Consider the following 18,536-nt stretch of genomic DNA (forward strand, 5'->3'; position numbering starts at 1 on the left):
TACCTCATATAAACTATGGAGGGAGAACAAATGGGGGATTCTAGGCAGCTGAGAATGTTCTAGTTCTTAAGCTGAAGGTTGAGTACTGTGTGGCCATGTTATTTTTTAAACCATACATACACAATATACTTTTGTATGTATTATTTCACAACAAACATTTTAAAAGAAAAAAGATATAAGGTTATGCAATACATACTTTCACCAACAAAGAGAAAACATTTTCTGATATTTCAGCCACTACTGTGCTATGCAAATCAGTCAATTATAATAATGAGGGAAGCAATACATGATAATATGAAAAAGAAATGAGTATGGACTATTCCTCACCAAAGTTAACGAGATTCCCACAGGGTCAAGATCCAGTGAGATGGCAATATTATAGCACTGTTCTTCCAAGTTGGCTTGGACTCACTGGCATGACTCTGGTTAACTGGTTACTTTGTTCTCTGGGTATAATTATTTATATAAAGCAGATAATGAAATGATTGGTGATATATATTCCAAATAAATTGACAAAGACACCACCTCTTTACTGAATTATGTTGACTTTCAAAAGTACAAATTTCCTTTCACATATTCTCCTAATAATGCATTTATGTATTAAGTATTCCAAAAATATGGAAAGTGCATGGCAGCAACTGACCGTTTCTCCACATTGCTCAATAACAGGTGTCTTACTGGTCACACAAATGTTATAACAATTTTGCAATCATGTCTTTACCAAGATTATCAATGTCAGTGCCATTTTGTAGACTTAAATGAGACATAGTTAAGATGCAATTTCTCCTGATTCAGAAAACTAGCTAGAACTTTTGATATACAATTTAGAAATCCTCAAAAATTAAATGAATCTTGAAATATCAGTGTGTCCCTGTATCTAAACAGGGCGGGTTAAAGTTATTATCTTGGGTTAGGAAGTTGCAGGAAAGTAGAAAGTATATTCTCCAGGTCCAGTCTCTCCAACTGGGTCTAACACAGGGTTGCCAACTCACCAGAAAGCTCCAGATATTGCTGTAGCTATTTTTTAAATCCTGGGCAGCTACAAGACCTAGAATCTTACCCACATGTAAACTGGACTGGACAATGCCACCAGGGGGTGCTAAACCACAACTGGAAGGATGATTTTGAATCAAGCAGTTTTATCTTCAGATCTCTGCCCGCGCTCTTACATGCTATGCTTTGTTAAAAAGGATGATGAACATTATGGCTGTAGCTTTTTGCCCCTTCCCCAGTATGAAAAGAGAAAAGGAGGTAACTCTTCTTAAATTCTCAGAGAACGTCTACTGTATCTTCTCAGTAGGAGGAATGGATAATCTTTTTGGTTGGCGCTGGACATTTGTTGGAGTATAATTTACTAGTGGACATGGTTTTTCTATGTTCAAAACCAAACACCAGCTGCTAACTTTTATTTTTAACCTGTATGTGCTCATACCAAAGGGCTCCTTTTGTGCCTTCCTCAATTCTCATGCTCAGGAATGATGGATCTTTTAGTTTCATATCTCTGGGGGGTAAGAAGACCATGAAGGGGGAAGTGGGTAAAACGGTGGGTGGAGGGGAGGACGTTTCCTTCTCCATGACATCTTCTATATCTGATATGCCACCAATTCATACTTTCTTCTCTTTTATATGTAAACACCCTGACAGCTCTAGGCACTCTTCAAATATCTTTTGAACAAGCAAATTAAAATCAGTAAATAAGGAACACTTCTGTAACCTTCACAACCTCATCTCTATGACTTCCCAGCATTCTCTCTATCCAAGACCAAAGGCTTTATAATCTTGCATTCTCATAACTTTTTTGAATGTGAGGTACTAACAGGAGTGGTGGCCAGATTGTGAATTTGATGATTAAGTAGCAGGCCTTTGCTCAACCTAATTTATCCAAAATACCAAATATATAAAACAAAAGAACCTCATGCTCAGTTCCAGATCCCCTCTGCTGAGATTAACAGGCCCACAAGTGGATACTTTCTTGATAATTAGTTCTGCAGAAAACAGGAGAGAAGCAAATTGATACTAATGAAATGTAGAAATCTATTTTGAACAAGGAGGCTGGTGTTCTCAGATTTTATGGCTTTTTTTTTTTTTTTTTTTTTTTTTTTTGAGATGGAGTTTCACTCTTGTCGCTCAGGCTGGAGTACAATGGCAAAACCTTGGCTCACTGCAACCTCTGCCTCCCAGGTTCAAGTGATTCTCCTGCCTCAGCCTCCCAAGTAGCTGGGATTATAGACGCCCGCCACCACACCAAGCTAATATTTGTATTTTTAGTAGTGACGGGGTTTCACCATATTGGCCAGGCTGGTCAATCCTCAGGTGATCCACCCACCTTGGCTTGGGATTACAGACATGAGCCCTTCATTTAGTTTACAGAATTTATTAATTTTCCCCCAGAATTTTGTAGTTCATGTTTTTCCAGGAATGATCAAAGTAAGTTTTTTTCTGGAGTCACAGAAATCTATAAGTCTAGGGACTAACAACTATAACTAGAAAACTTAGAAGGGAGTTTTGTCAATGTCATCTCATTTTCCTGAGTGTAAGAATCTTTTGTCCTACAAGCTTAGAGGTGGTAACAGTGACCTGACTTGATATGTAACAGAATCCAGTGCAGTTCCAATCCTGGTACCCATGTCCTTTAGCAGTTCCTGAACTTATATAGGTAGGTAATTTCTAGTGTCAGACAGAGATTAACTTTGACAGTTTTAGCTCATTTTGATCATCCAGTGTTAAAAATCATAATCCAGCAATGCCCATAACCTCATCAAAGACTATGATCTTTCTTCTTTCCTTTTTTTTTAAAAAAACAAACCTGATCTGATAGAAGGACCTTTTCAAATCAAAGACCTCCTATACTAAATCTCTTATCCCAGAACTTCTTTTAACCTAAAAGCAGGGCAGGGGAAGACAAAGCTAAAGAGTTTGTATTTCCTTCAGAACTTGGCAAATCTGCAAAAAATCTCTTTCCCTTTCAAAGCTTCCCTCCCATTTTTGACCTCTATTTAGGAGGAGTGGGAATATGAAGAAGTGTAACGGTGTAAAGGTAAATTTTCTTTACCCACTTGTTAAAATATTTAAGTACCAGTTAACTAGCCGGCCAACATGGAACGGGTATAAAGACACAATCTCTGCCTCGAAGACCTACCATCTAGCAGACGGAGAGGGGCATGCTAACAAATAGGGGCACTAAGTTTTTAGACTGCTATGACAGAAGATTTAACAAAGGACAGTGGGAGAACAAAAAGAAGGGGTTAAATCTAGCTGGTGGTGGAGTATGTCAGGAAAGACTTCTTCAGGTTGGCAATTTGGCCTGAATCTAGGAAAAAAGATGAATGGGACCAGGTGGGAGTAAAAAGGGGGACCATAGACAGAAGGAGGTGTGTAAAGATGGACAGAAAGCATGGTATCATAGACACTACAAAAATGAGGAAGTGCCGAGACAGTGGACAAAAGTTTCAAACGACAAGATTAAATACGATAAAAGAGTTCCCTGGATTTGGGAAATGGGAAGTTATCCTTGAACTTTGCTAGAGCCATTTCAATGGAGTAGCAGGTCAGAAGTCTGGCTGCTACGAATTTAAAAGGATGAAAAGAATAAAGAAAAATATTTTAGAGTAAATGAAAGACAAAAAAAAAGGTGACAACAAGTTTAGACTGTTTCTTGGAGTCATTGGCCTTTTTACTTTCAAGCATACTAGTTCAGGTATGACAAGGGTTACTTACATAGGATTTACATTTCTATGAGAAAATTACTCCCAATTGCCATCTTAAAAACTTAAAAACAAGTTTTTAAACACAATCCATTCTTAATTTAAAGGTTGCCTATATTATTTCAAACAATACAGGCAGCCTTTTAAATATATGTTTAACAATTATTAAACATGTTAATTATCAAATATTAATTAAACATGTTAATATGTTTAATATGTTTACATGTTATTTTAAATATAAAATCAACATTTCTACAGATTCACTCTGCCATCACTAACTTTTCTTTCATATCCTTCAAAATAAATAACACCTGTAATTGTTTATAGTAGAAAAGGTGCTTTATTTTACATATCATTGGTACACGATACATAAAACTGCCTAAAATCAGTCTTGGAAAACACAACAGTCAGTCAGTTACAACTCAAAGGGTCAAAGACCAAGGCTATTTTGCAATCTACTTCATTTATGATCAAATGACTACAATAATTTTAAATACTAATCTCTTCATATCCAATGTTACAAATGATTTTTATGTTACAAGGGCTGTAATTTTTAAAAATAAAAATATCTTTAGCTATAGACCTTATTTCTAATCAGAATGAATCTTTGCTAGTCTACGAGTCTTTGAAATAATAGATCAACAATTTCACCTTCCTACAGATAATTGTATTTATGTAATTGGGTAATGAGGCAGGAGTCCTTCATACATGCAATCAGATTATTTCAATTTTTTAAAGAATGCAGATAAAATTGAGTTTATATATACCCTATGTCTAATTAAGTTGCCAAATAAGTTTATTAAACTAAAATGAAGCCAATATGATATTTTAGAAAACATAATTCTGAGAGCATGCAACATCAAAAATACTTTTACTACTTATGAGAGCCAGAGTTGCAGAACACAGAAGAGGACTGGCACAAAGGCTTGTTACATTTGAATTGCTTACCCGACTGGGAAGAGTAAAGAAAGTCATTCAACTCAGTGCAAATCCTATGAAAAATATCTGCATGATACAGCCTACTGCTACACAGAGGGATCTTCACTTAGAAAATGTGCAAATCATAAGAAGCTAAATGCACTTCTCCTGCTATTTACTCCAATTCATTCTATTCATCAGCACACAGCTCTAAGATTCCTTATTAACCACTAATGTCAAAGCCACAGAGATTTCTTAATGGCATTTTTTAGTCACCAATCCCTTATCACAGAGATAAATACGACTGGTGTTTAAAGTACAAATGCCAAAAAAAAAAAAAAAAAAAAAAAAAAAAGAATCTGGGCTAAGTATCAAGACAAAAAACATTTATCATTTTAACAAATCCCTCAGTACAGAAAGACTTCTCTTCCCTCTAAAAAGTAAGTCATATGTTAGAACCACAGGTTCAGAATCACCTCCTGGTCCAGAAGAGTGGAGGCATTTAAGCAAAGTAAACTGAATCAAATACTAAACAGGTATAAATGTGCACACTCAAACAAATATTCTATCCTTTGCTTAAAATCAACTTATTCCTTGTCATTAGAAGTGCTTCAAGATGCACGTTGTTAATTAATGCAGAAAAGAAAGCGTTGAAAGCCAAACTTTTTATATTAAAGCAATAGATCTTTAAAATAATTGGGCTTCAAACATATACTTTTAGTATAACTTTCCATTCATATTCTTTTTATAATTAAGTATACACATATACACAACAAACCCTAATATTTAATATGTGCAAAATTGCTTACCATGTATTTTAACTTTGGTTAAGTATTTGTTTAGCCTACATCAGACACATTACAGAAGCTAGACAAATGATTACAAACATAATAATGAGGTAAGTTAAAATTCTACTAGTGCAAAAAGCAAGCATATGCCAAAAGCAAAGCATATGAATTAAACAAATGCAGAATGAAGCTCTCACCAAGGGCACTGCTGGGATAACAAACCAGAGAAGCTCCTTGTAAACATTGTAAAGTACACATTTAAAGAGTAAAGATTCATACAGCCACAAAAAAGGTATTCTAACAACACCATAGTAGTGCATTTATTTTATCTTTAGAGTTTGGAAACCACTTATTATGTGTCTAACAATTTGCATATTTTCTTCAAGAGAAAATTAGTGAGACACATTAATTACAAATACTGTAGTATAAAAATCCCAGTTCTTTACAAAAATTATATATTAAAATATTCTATACACTTTAAATTAGTAACTGGAACACACATATATATCAATTCTGCACAATTAAATCCATCTTTGCTGGGGGGTATTATACATGAAATTTGAGGACATAGCTACTCAGTCAACCTAAACTGGCATAAGGTTATGTGGTATAAAAAAAGATAGACCTGTGCCCCTGTAGTTATTGAAGCTCTTAGTTTGAAATATCTTTTCTGCAATTATTGCTCTGTATATTAATTCCAGGTTTAAATAGGCAGTGGAACCATGAAATTCCTAAAAGGTTTAAAACAAGTTACCTGTAGCAGAGTGTTTATAATACCTATCTGTATCTTTAAGGTTGTAATGGAACCTGAGTTAGCTGTCTAATGCTTATATTTTCATAGTAAAAAAGTTTATACAATTTCAAGGTAAAAACAATGCAAAAATAAAACATTTAGAGCATTTACAAAAATCTTACAAATGTTTAAAACACTATTTTAAAACTTGTGTCCTGTTAAGGTGCTTGTTTCTTTCTCCAATAGGAGGACATATACTTTAATTTTGAATTCAATTATGAAGATTTTAATTTTAGCAAAAGCAAAATTAGAGCCATTAAGACAGATGAAAATGTTCAGGGATATATTTCACTTCTACTAAAAACACAAAACCTTAGAGCTGAAAGGGACCTAAAAGATAAACTGTTTTCACTCCCTCATCTGTTATGAGGAAAATGAGGGCCAGATAAGTGCTTTGGCCAAAAATATATTCAAATATATTGGCCTGGTAAGAATCAAGAAAACTCATTGTTCTTATTGTATTTTACCATGATTCTTGGAAAACAATAAAAGTTCAAAAGCAGTTTCTAAACTTGCCTCTTTCTTTTTTAATTTCTTAAGCTCTGTGCTAACTGTAAACAAAGAAAGGAATCAAACAACTACTAGAATTATTATAGTATCACACATAGTATCCAACAGAAGACAGCTGTTAGAGGAATACTACTCATATAGAATAAAGATAGAGGGAGTACTCAAAGATAGGACATTTACAAAGTAGAGAACATTTACTACATAAGACAGCATAGTATACAACAGCCAGTTACTAGAATTATCTCAATAACTCTAGGATGACTGGGTTACATAGCCCTTATAAAATATATTGGGGTAATAAAGCTTTCTAGCTTTTATCTTAATTTCACTGTTTTTCTTTATAAAAGAGCTATATCTGTAAGGAAGAATTCATATACTAATTTTCAGAGAGTCTTTGCTTCTTTTCTTTTATTTGGATCTATAATTCAGCAAATACATTTTAAGAACAATTTACAAACTTAAGTTCATAACTGCTGGAAATACAGTCAGAGAATACTCTTTTAAATGACAAATCTTCATAACCAGTTACTAATAAATAATCATCATCACAATAGCTTCAGTAAAAAAAAATTCAATTTAAAGGTGCTTTCTTATTATTACCTTGAAGCCACCGAACTTGTGTAGCTGGTCCATATCCCTTTTCATTCTTTGCTGATATCCTGAACACAATGGCAGGCCTGGATGTATAATCAATATGTGCATTTGCAAGTTGCCCAGCAGTTACTGTACATGATGTCTTAAGACCACAATAAATCCTCATGAACACAAGTTGACTTGGATTATCTTGTATCTGTGCTGTGCGGATAGCCAAGTAGGCTGAATATTCCAAAATATTTCCAGAAGGTGAAGTTGGAGGTTCCCAGGAAAGGTGGATACCTTCAACATTCTTGAAGAGGGCGGGAAAAAAAACAGGTTAAAGGTTCTTAAGTTTCCTCTGTTATCATTCATTATGTTGAGTCTATCTTTAGAATAAAAAATGCTCATTTTTGCTAAAATAATTGCATTAGATGTTAGATTTTTTTTTTTGTTGAGTTTTAAAACCTACCTCATTTGAATCTACAATGTTTAATTCATGCTTGCTTTTCAAAAACAACTAAGTTTAAATGTCTGCCTGTAATGTCCCAAAACAGGGATTTTTATTTCCTAAACAATCTCTAGGGAAGGACGGGACATTAGGATAAAATATAATTCAGTTTCGAGTGCTCTATTAAAATTCTCCAGCCAAATGTTTTCATTCCATAATAACAAGAACAAATTTAGAAGCATACCAGATTTCCCTGCCTTTCTGTGATTCGGATGCTGTAATTTTGCTTGAAATCACATGGACACGTAGAGGCAGACAACACACACTGGGGCCTTTCGGAGAGTGGATGGTGGGAGGAGGGAGAGGATCAGGAAAAATAACTAATGGGTACTAGGCTTAATACCTGGGTGATGAAATAATGTGCACAACAAACCCCCATGACACTCATTTACCTTTGGAACAAACCTGCACATATGCCCCTGAACTTAAAATAAAAGTTAAAAAAATACGAATGATTAGCTAAAATTATTTTTTAAACTTTTAATCCATTCTTTTAGGTATCTCTCATTTCATTAGATGGTAACAAGAATTTCTAAACTGACAGTTTATTTCACATATGAAATTTCAAATAATTTAAAATCAACAAGTGTTGACCCGATGTCTCACCTTTGAAATTCTGACTGCAGAAGGAGCTCCAGGAAAACCAGGAATACAAGTTTTAAATTCACTGATTTTGCTGAAAGGACCTATCCCACAACCATTGATTGCAGCAACCCTGAATCTGTACCCTGTGCCTGGAACAAGATCTTGTTTCTTAAGCAAGCTGTAGTCAGGTACATCTGCATTTCCTACCTAAAATGTAATATATGCAAAAGTCAAAGAAAAGGTACAACTAACATTGTTAAAGTTTCAAGAATTAATTCAATTTTTATTAAACAAAAAAACTTTTAAAACATAAATTATGTTTTAAGGTTCTGGTTCACATTTATCTCGCTCTCTCTCACAACAGAGAAGCAACTAAGTCCATACATCTGCTCCTTATCCAGAGGGGAGCACTCTTTCCAACTGAGAATCACTGATTATACAGATAAATGTAAGAGCATTCTTCACGCGAACAATGTGAAGGTAGAAAAAAAGCTGACAACCACTATAAACAAAGTATCAACTATCCCATCATCATGTAAACTTATCTTGAAGCAGAAATCTCAGAAGATATACTGTCAAATAATAGTCTGCCCAGGAACAATACCCTTTAGAGACAGGCAGGCAAGCTTGATAGAAAAGGAGGAACTAGCATGTAGTACAGAGTGTTTTTTGTTTTTTTTTTTGAGACGGAGTCTCGCTCTGTCTCCCAGGCTGGAGTGCAGTGGCACAATCTCAGCTCACTGCAACAGTCTGCTTCCCAGATTCAAGCGATTCTCCTGCCTCAGCCTCCCAAGTAGCTGAGATTACAGATGACTGCCACCACAGCCAACTAATTTTCATATTTTTTTAGCAGAGATAGGGTTTTGCCATGCTGGCCAGGAGTTCCTGACCAAAGGTGATCCACCCCTCTGGAATTCCTGAGCAAAGGTGATCCACCTGTCTCGGCCTCCCAAAGTGCTGGGATTACAGGCATGAGCCACCACGACCGGCCTATAGAGCATTTTTTAAAATTAAAATTCAGCAGACACCAAATAAACCTTAAATAATTAGATTATATACTGTAGGTAGGAATATAATAACATTTACAACTTTCAAACAATTTTTACATATGCTCCCTAACTCTCCCAGTTAGACAGAGAGCGCCAATGTTTTCTCCTATTTTAAGGGAGCCATGTCATCCCTACTTTACAGATGAGGAAACTGAGTCTAGGAGAGATTAAACAAGTTGACTTGCCAAGATCACACTGCTGAATGCTGGAACTAGTGATTCAAACCTAAGTTTACTAGCTCTAAATTTTAGGCTATTTTTTCTTTTAGGAAAAATCAGGTAGCTACTAGGCCCTTGGACACAGACACATCTTTATATATGAAATCCAACTACAGTGAGAAATTTCATTGGGCATAATACTAATTATTAACTAGAATTTCTATTTTTGTCAAGAGTTAGAAAAATTCTATATGAAAAAGAGGGATATGAGGAGTAATAGTAGAGCAACTAAAATACATATAAATATATAGGATATATTCCCCATTTGTACATATCTTCGGGAGATTCAAAATGAACATCTATTTCCTTGGCAATTCTCTCTCAGAAATTCTCCATTTAATAATTTTTTCAATTTTTATTTATTTATTTATTTATTTATTTATTTATTTATTTATTTATTTATTTATTTATTTTTTGGAGACAGCATCTCACTCTGTCATCCAGGCTGGAGTGCAGTGGCCTGAACATGGCTCACTGCAGCCTTGACCTCCTGGTTCAAATGATCCTCCCACTTCAGCCTCCCAAGTAGTTGGGAGCAGAAGCATGTACCTTGCCCATAAAATTTCTTTATTTTTTGTAAGACAGGATCTTGCCATGTTGCCCAGGCTGGTCTGGAACTCCTGGGCTCAAGCTCCTCTCACCTTAGCCTTCCAGAGTACTGGGATTACAGGCATGAGTCACTGCACCTGGCCTTTATAAATTTTTTCAATGTGCTTTGGAGCTGTTATCTATGTAATAATTCTTAGAAGGTTAAATGTCTAATTTACATATATATAAAATATCTCATATATGTATATGAGGTCCTCTTTAAGGGGTTTCAGCATCAAGGGAACATTAGATTGTATTTAATAGTGTATCAGGGCTTTTAGATTTTTTTTAAATTTTAAAATCAGAAATAAAAAATTTTTTTTCAATAGAAAAATAAAGTTCCATTCTCTAGACACATTGGTTAACAAAATTAGAGATATTTCAAAAAACTCTTATCTGTGCTAGTCAGACTAAATTATTTATGACTCAAAACCCAGCTCATTGGCTGGGTGTGGTGGCTCGTAGCTGTAATCCCAGCACTTTTGGAGGCTCGGGCGGAAGGATCACTTGAGCCCAGGAGTTGGAGACCAACCTGGGCAACATGGTGAAACCCAGTCTCCACAAAAATTAGCTGGTAATGGCGGCTTGTCCCTGTAGTCCTAGATACTCAGGAAACCAAGGTGTGAGGATAACTTAAGCCCAGGAGGTTGAGGCTGCAGTGAGCTCTGATCGCACCACTGCACTCCAGCTTGGGTGACAGAGCAAGACCCTGTCTCAAACAAACAAACAACAAACAAAAAACTCTCCACCTCAGTGATTGTATAAGTTTTTTTTTTTTTTTTTTAATTTAGAGATAGGTATTGCTATGTTGCCCAGGTTGGAATGTAGTGGCTATTCACAGGTGCAATCATACTGCACTGCAGCCTCAAACTCCTGGGCTCAAGCAATCCTCCTGACTCAGCCTCCTGAGTAGCTGGGGCTGCAGGCATGCTCCACCACACCTGGTTCAAAGATTTTTTAAATGACATGCTTGTGATGTAGTCCATACAAAGGGCCTTAACAAAGAATACAGTGTAACTTGGTGATATGATTTGGATCTGTTTGCCTACCAAATCTCATGCAGAATTGTAATCCCTAGTGTTGGAGGTAGGATCTGATGGGAGGTGATTGGATCGTAGGGGCAGAGCTCTCATGAATGGTTTAGCACCAGCCCCCCTTAGTATTGTATAGTGAGTTCTCATGAGATCTGGTTGTTTAAAAGTGTGTGGCACCTCCCCACCCCACGCATTGCCCCTGTTCCTGCCATGTAAGACATGCCTGCTTTTCCTTCACCTTCTGCCATGATTGGAAGTTTTCTGAGGCCTCCCCAGAAGCTGAGCAGATGCCAGCATCATGCTTCCTGTATAGCCTGTGGAACCTTGAGCCATTTAAACCTCTTTATAAATTATACAGTCTCAGGTATTTCTTTTTTTGTTTGTTTTTTTTTTTTTGAGATGGAGTCTTGCACTGTCTCCCAGGCTGGAGTGCAGTGGCGCCATCTTGGCTCACTGCAAGCTCCATCTCCTGGATTCCCGCCATTCTCCTGCCTCAGCCTCCTGAGTAGCTGGGACTACAGGTGTTTGCCACCACACCCGGATAATTTTTTGTACTTTTAGTAGAGACGGGGTTTCACCGTGTTAGCCAGGATGGTCTCGATCTCCTGACCTTGTGATCCACCCACCCTGGCCTCCCAAAGTGCTGGGAATACAGGCGTGAGCCACTGCACCCGGCCAGTCTCACGTATTTCTTTATAGCAATGTGAGAATGGCCTAATACATTTGGTATACAGAATTCACAATTATACAGATTGTGGATGGATCCCAATTTTACTCATTCAAGTGACCTGAATTAGGGTTCTAAAAAAGAAATCTCATTATTAATTATTTTTTTTCTTTCCCTTTCTTAGTTATTGGTAGAGAAAAATCTCATCCTTTAGGCTTATGATTTACAATGTAGAAAATATATCAATAGCTACCTTTGAGATGCTTTGCTTCCCTTTTGGCAGCAAATAAAACTGGCTCACCAAAGCTGTATTATTTTTAAAAATTCCCACATCACACCATTGTCGTTCTCCTGCTTTCATTGTGGCCACTGGATTTGAAGGAGTCTCTTTCTAATTTCAGAGAAAAAAAATTTATGAAGACTCTTATTGAATATATGAAAAATTTCAAGATTTAATAAGTCCATGCAGTGATCTACAAGTAGGTATTTGGATAAACACCACAACATTAACAACTCATATGTAAATAAAGTCTTAACAGATTAGGTCAACTGACAGTGAAACAGGGATGCCAATTCAAACACAGGAGTGACAGGCATTCTCCAAGTCAGTAGCTCTGTACTATCAACCTAGCTGGAGTTAGCATGCTTTCCAATCAGTGATATGTTAAAATGCCAGCTATTTTATAGAACATTGTCATTTCAGAGACTCTCTCAGAAAATGTAATTCCTTTAGCGTTAACATTACAACTTGCTCCAAAAGGAGCAAATAAAGAAAAATTCATTCCAAGCTGGCTCATTTCTAGATCCAAAAACAACTAGCAAAAATTCAGTGATCTTTGCACTTGAAATACCTGTGATTCTCCAAACCTAAAAGGAGAAAAAATGTTCAAAACTAAAATGCAATTTGAATATACTTTAGTATATACTAAAGAGGAGTAGATTAAACAGTTTTACATTTTTTATCCTGTTTTAAAACAAATAAACTTCCTCTACCTTAAGCTACTTTTAGTGGTAAGTGAATTATACTTATCCCTGGAACTAACCTTTTAAAGCCATCTTCTTATAAATGAGACACTGTTTCCAGAAGCTCAAAACAAATGTGCACTTCAGTTATTTATTTCTGTCTTAAATATATAACAGCAGAGGTACATGCTTATAATTCACATTTTTTTAATATTTAGGCTATCACACATGACAAAGTGAGCTAACTAGAAGAGTCTTTAAAGTTAAAAAAAGAGTAATAGCTTTAAACTTGTTGTAAAAACTCTCTTCAACAACTTTTATAAAACAACTGGCTCCAACTCAAATAACAAATACAATTCTGGCTGATGCATGGCAAAATAGACTCAAGAGAAAAAAAATTCATTTTAGTAATCCTTCCCTAAGAAGAGTCTAAAAACACTAGGACTTAACATTCTGGAAAGATGAAAGCTGATAAAGGTAAATATATGGTCAAAATCCATAAAGTCATGATTGAAAGAAAACAAAAACTAAAGAGAATTCTTAAAGATTCTAAAAGTTAAATTCAGGTCAAATGAAAACTCTTGCTCACAGAAATTAAGTTGAAATGACTAATAACAAAAAAAAACCCTCAAAAGTATATATATGTTTTATCTTTGTATTTATCTAAGTAAGACAATCTTGGTATATTTGTAAGGCACTTTCCTGACATTTCAAGTTTGGTGCCATGCATACCAAATTTGGCCTACGTAAAACAACCAAATATCAGAGATTATTGGGCTACCCTACATTTATGTCAATCCACTATTGCAATATTCTGTTGTGCTCCTATTAAGTAGCTAGCAATACAGCCATTTAAGTTTTATGTTCCATAACACATCCTATCTTTTAACCATTAATGTAATTTACACATATATACACATATATGTATGTATATACACATACACACATTTCTGATTATAAAAATAACATTTCATTATAGAAAAATATAAAAAGCATAAAGAAGAAAGCAAAAAGTATCTGTGGCCCCCCACCTGGATTTTAGAGTGGTTATGTGTGGGTACATGTGAGAGTATAAATGTATGAATTGCATGTATTTTTTAACAAAATTGGGAACACAACACATGTTGTTTTTTATCCAGCTTTTTCACTAAACATTATACTGTGAACATTTTCCTATTCAATCATTTATTTCTAAATGTATGTCAATTCATTACTGAGACCTGAGAATCTTTTTATGAAGTTATTTAGAAGTTGCTCAGCATTTAAAAGTACATAATCATGTGTAAACATGCATCATCACCAGGTCATGTACTTACAGAAAACGGCATTGCTGTAGCATGTGTCTCTACACGGCTGATCTTCGTTGCAGGCAGTGCATATGTTTCATCAACTAAAAATTAAACAATTTATCAGATAAGATTTACATAACTTATCAGATACATTAAAATATAATTTTTAAATATATATTTAATGCCACCAACTGTAAACTTAAAAACGGCTAAGACAGCAAATTTTATGTTATATGTATTTTATCACAATAAAAAAACAGCCAGAGGGTATTATACTATTATTGACAGTAAGTAGTAATATTGACCCTTTAACTCAAAACAATTCATAAACTTCATTTTTTAAGGGTTTGATGACTAGCTAGAACTTCAGAGAATGTTTACTAAAGATGCAATACAATTCCTATTTCAAAAGAATAAAAATTTATCAAATTAGAAATCAAGCAAGTTGGAAGAATTGTTAATACACAGTCTAGAACCAATCTTATCTAAAAAACAGTTTGCTAAATTTATTCACAGTAGGAAAGACACATTCTGATTGTATTTCAGTAGTGTGTGCTAATCTAAATATTTTATGCAGAGAATAGTTTATAAAATAATTTTAACTGAAATGCTTTATCTGTTTACATTACATTCTGGAAAGATGAAAGCTGATAAAGGTAAATATATGGTCAAAATCCATAAAGTCATGATTGAAAGAAAACAAAAACTAAAGAGAATTCTTAAAGATTCTAAAAGTTAAATTTAGGTCAAATGAAAACTCTTGCTCACAGAAATTAAGTTGAAATGACTAATAACAAAATTCCAAGATGAAATGCAATTCCCATCTAAGACAAGTAAGTTTGATGAATTTACATACATAAATGGCTCAAAATACAGTATGTGAAACACATTTCAAACCTTCAGATTTGGTACTGAATGTTGTTAGTGAAGTTTCATCTTTAACAACTGCCCCATTTGTACTGGATGATTCAGTTTTAATGGTCTGCTGGGTTACCATAGTTTGTGTGCTGGAAACAGTACTGGATACAGAAGTTTCAGGAATTACTGTTCTTACATCCAGGCAACTACTTAGAACACCTACATTTGCTGAAGTGTGAGGACCTAAAATAAAAGGGAAAAGGTAATTATTAATATAACATCTGCAGATAATTGTTGTGTCTTATAGTTCTTGTCATACGATTCTTGGTACTTTCAGTTTTAAAATCATACATGAGCACCACAAATGGTATTAGTATGAATTAACCACTAGGCATAAAATGTTTAGAAAAATAAAGTACATTATATCCATAATGGATGTCCAACTTTTTACCTTCCTCGTTCATTCTAAACACTGAGCCATTGTTCTTGACTTTTCACTAAATCATAGATCAAATGGCTCTGCCCTTCATTTCAGGAAAAAAATATTAGAGGTCATTAGGCATGAATTATCTCAATTTTTTTGCCTTCTCTGGCTGCAAACTGGAATTGTACTAATAATTGTGCTCATCCTCCCTATCTTCCATTGCAGAAGATTTGACCTCTCTCCTAAAAAATCTGAATATATCTTCCTGTATTCTTGGTCCCATTCCTTCCCCTATATGTTGGGACCCTCATCAATCATTCCTCTCTCTTTAGGGTTTTCAGATTCTTTGTCAGTAGTTTTTGGTCCTTGGCCCATAAATATCATCAAATTCCTGAAGCAAACAACACACCTCTTCGTTTACCCAACAATTCCCACCAATTACCCTCTCCCTTTACTAATTCCCTTTAGAGCAGTTTATACTTCCTTGATCTCCCCAAAATTTGATTTCTAGCACACTACTCTAATAAAATAATTCTGGCAAACATCAATGATTTCTAGGGGGTATTTTTCAATTTTCATTTACTTGACTTTTCTGCACTGTAAACAATGCTGACCACATACTCCTTTTTGAAGCTGTTTTTTTCCCCCCCAGGACGTATATTCATTCATTCCATAACAGTGAAGTCTACCATGTATGAGATATTGTATTTGTTTTTATAATGGTGAAATAAGGCAGACATAGATTATGCCTCACAAACTTAAGCCTTCTTCTTGTCGCCCTTACATATTTTTCTGTGCGTTAAATACCATTCCCAAATCCATACATATCTCCCGGGCACTGCACCAGGTGCTAGGAATCTAGCAGTGAACAAGTCAACAAGATCCTTGCTCTTTTGGAGATTACATTTAAATACTCTTAATTTCTAAATTTATGTTTCTAGCCTAGTACTGCCTTCTAGACTCCAGGCCTAAGTATCCAACTGCCCATTAGAAATCTTTACCAGTATATTCCTGAAGTGCCTCAAAAACAGAGTTCCAAGTTGAACCTATCTTTTCCAAAATCCGTTCTTGCTCCTATATTTTCTATTTTGATGAAGACTATCATTACCTACTCTCATATCCAACCGAAAACACTGGGAGTCATATTCAACTCATTTTTATTTCTCATATACAGCCAGCTGTCAAGTCTAATAGATGAAACCTTCTAAAAGTCTCTTAAATGATGAATTCTCTCCTCTCCATTTCAGCCACTGCTTTAGTCTCTATGTATCTCCTGGAGTCCTAAAAGAATCCCTAACAAGTCTCCTAATCATTTTCTACTATAGTTCTTCCTGATGGAGAGGCTATTCTTTAAAAAAAAAAAAATTTGCCTCATTTAAATTCCATAGTTCATAACCAATCATTACTATTGGTAAGTGCTTACTTAGTATTTTAACATCATTCTAGGTGCAGCACACCAACATGGCACAAGTATACATATGTAACAAACCTGCACGTTATGCACATGTACCCTAGAACTTAAAGTATAATAAAAAAAAAATAAAATAAAAAATAAAAAAAATAAAAAAAAATAAAAGGCTACTACATTATCGAAAGATTTTTCTAATTGTACTAGAATACAAGTTATGAGATTCAGTAATTATATAACTTTATATAATTTTATAATAAAAGTTATATAAAGAAAGGAAAAAAAAAAAAAACAAAAACCTATCATTCTAACCAGGTTGAACATGGCAGTTTTTTGCTATTAGGAAAATGGATCAAAACTGTACAACATTTACTTTTTCAATGACTATTAAATTCCCTACCAATTTTATAAAAAGCTTTAGTTTAAAATGTCATCCATTTACCTTCGTTTTTCCTTAGCATATCCACCACGTGACTATTATGATTAGAAGCATTCGATGCCAAAGATGGATATAAAATGGCATTAGAATCCGTCAGTGCTTTGAAGTCTGGTTTGTTTTTCATTGAAGTTTCTTTTGTGGCTGGCTGTTCAGTTTTTGTGCTGTTTATTGTATCATTGATCTACAAGAAATATAACAGATTACTGTAGCAAGCAATATTCAATGAAATAAAAATACATGTAAAAAACAAGCAAAATAATTTACAATTTAAATATTTTATCAGAATATAAAACACCCAAAAATTACATTATTAATTTCTACAGGATTTTTATTCAATTTTATAATAGTTTCTAAGAAAACAATTTCTTTTCACTTAATCTCCACGCTCAAAAGATCCGTTTTGAAGAGGAAAGGGAGAGTATATTTTGAGGAAAAAAAATCTACATTTTAATAAGTGGTAGCTAGTATCACAAGCAAATACATATATAACACAGGAGAGAACAAAGCTACTGGATCTGGTCAAATTTTCTTAAAGGGCAGACATGTATCCTAAAAATATGGTAACTCCAAAAGTAAAATCTCAGCTATATAGAATCTTCAAGCAAATAAACTATTCTATATGACTGAGTTTTCCATATAAAGATTTCATACATACACATATAATTATCCTATAGCATGAGGTATTTTGGATAAGAATTTCCCTAATTACATTTTTCTTAACCTTCTTAAACACACTATAATAAACACATTCAAACTTTTAAAAAAATTATTACTATTATTATTATTATTTTTGAGATGGAGTTCTGCTCCTGTTGCCCAGGCGGAGTACAATGGTGCAATCTCAGCTCACTGCAACCTCCACCTCCCAGGTTCAAGTGATTCTCCGGCCTCAGCCTCCCGAGTAGCTGAGATTATAGGCGCCCACCACCAATGCCTGGCTAATTTTTTGTATTTTTAGTAGAGACGGGGTTTCACCATATTGGCAAAGGCTGGTCTTGAACTCCCGACCTCAGGTGGTCCACCCACCTCAGCCTCCCAAAGTGCTGGGATTACAGGAGTGAGCTACCATACCTGGTCTTAAAAAATTATTTTTATTTTTTATTTTTTTGAGACAGGATCTTGCTCTGTTGACCAGGCTGGACTGCAGCAGCACGATCACAGTCCACGGCAGCCACCACCTGCCAAGCAATCCTCCTGCCTCAGTCTCCCAAGTAGCT

The 18,536-nt window shown here is 34.9% G+C and overlaps 1 protein-coding gene across 2 annotated transcripts in view; it reads right to left on the bottom strand.

The window, feature by feature from the left end:
- Positions 1-4,025: 4,025 nt before the first annotated feature.
- Positions 4,026-18,536, bottom strand: part of HCFC2 (host cell factor C2) — a 43,515-nt gene continuing 29,004 nt past the window's right edge. The window contains exons 10-15 of one of the 2 annotated variants that reach the window (XM_010357290.2): positions 17,323-17,500; positions 15,088-15,291; positions 14,218-14,291; positions 12,192-12,329; positions 8,404-8,589; positions 4,026-7,599 (exon numbers count right to left, since the gene is read on the bottom strand). In XM_010357290.2, the coding sequence (XP_010355592.1) occupies positions 7,285-7,599; positions 8,404-8,589; positions 12,192-12,329; positions 14,218-14,291; positions 15,088-15,291; positions 17,323-17,500 (1,095 nt within the window). In that variant the 3' untranslated portion in view covers positions 4,026-7,284. Of the gene's footprint in view, positions 7,600-8,403; positions 8,590-12,191; positions 12,330-14,217; positions 14,292-15,087; positions 15,292-17,322; positions 17,501-18,536 lie in introns of those variants that run through there. The other variant, XM_030939607.1, reaches the window with a different exon arrangement.

This window comes from Rhinopithecus roxellana, chromosome 10, assembly GCF_007565055.1.
Source record: "Rhinopithecus roxellana isolate Shanxi Qingling chromosome 10, ASM756505v1, whole genome shotgun sequence".
NCBI lineage: Eukaryota > Metazoa > Chordata > Mammalia > Primates > Cercopithecidae > Rhinopithecus > Rhinopithecus roxellana.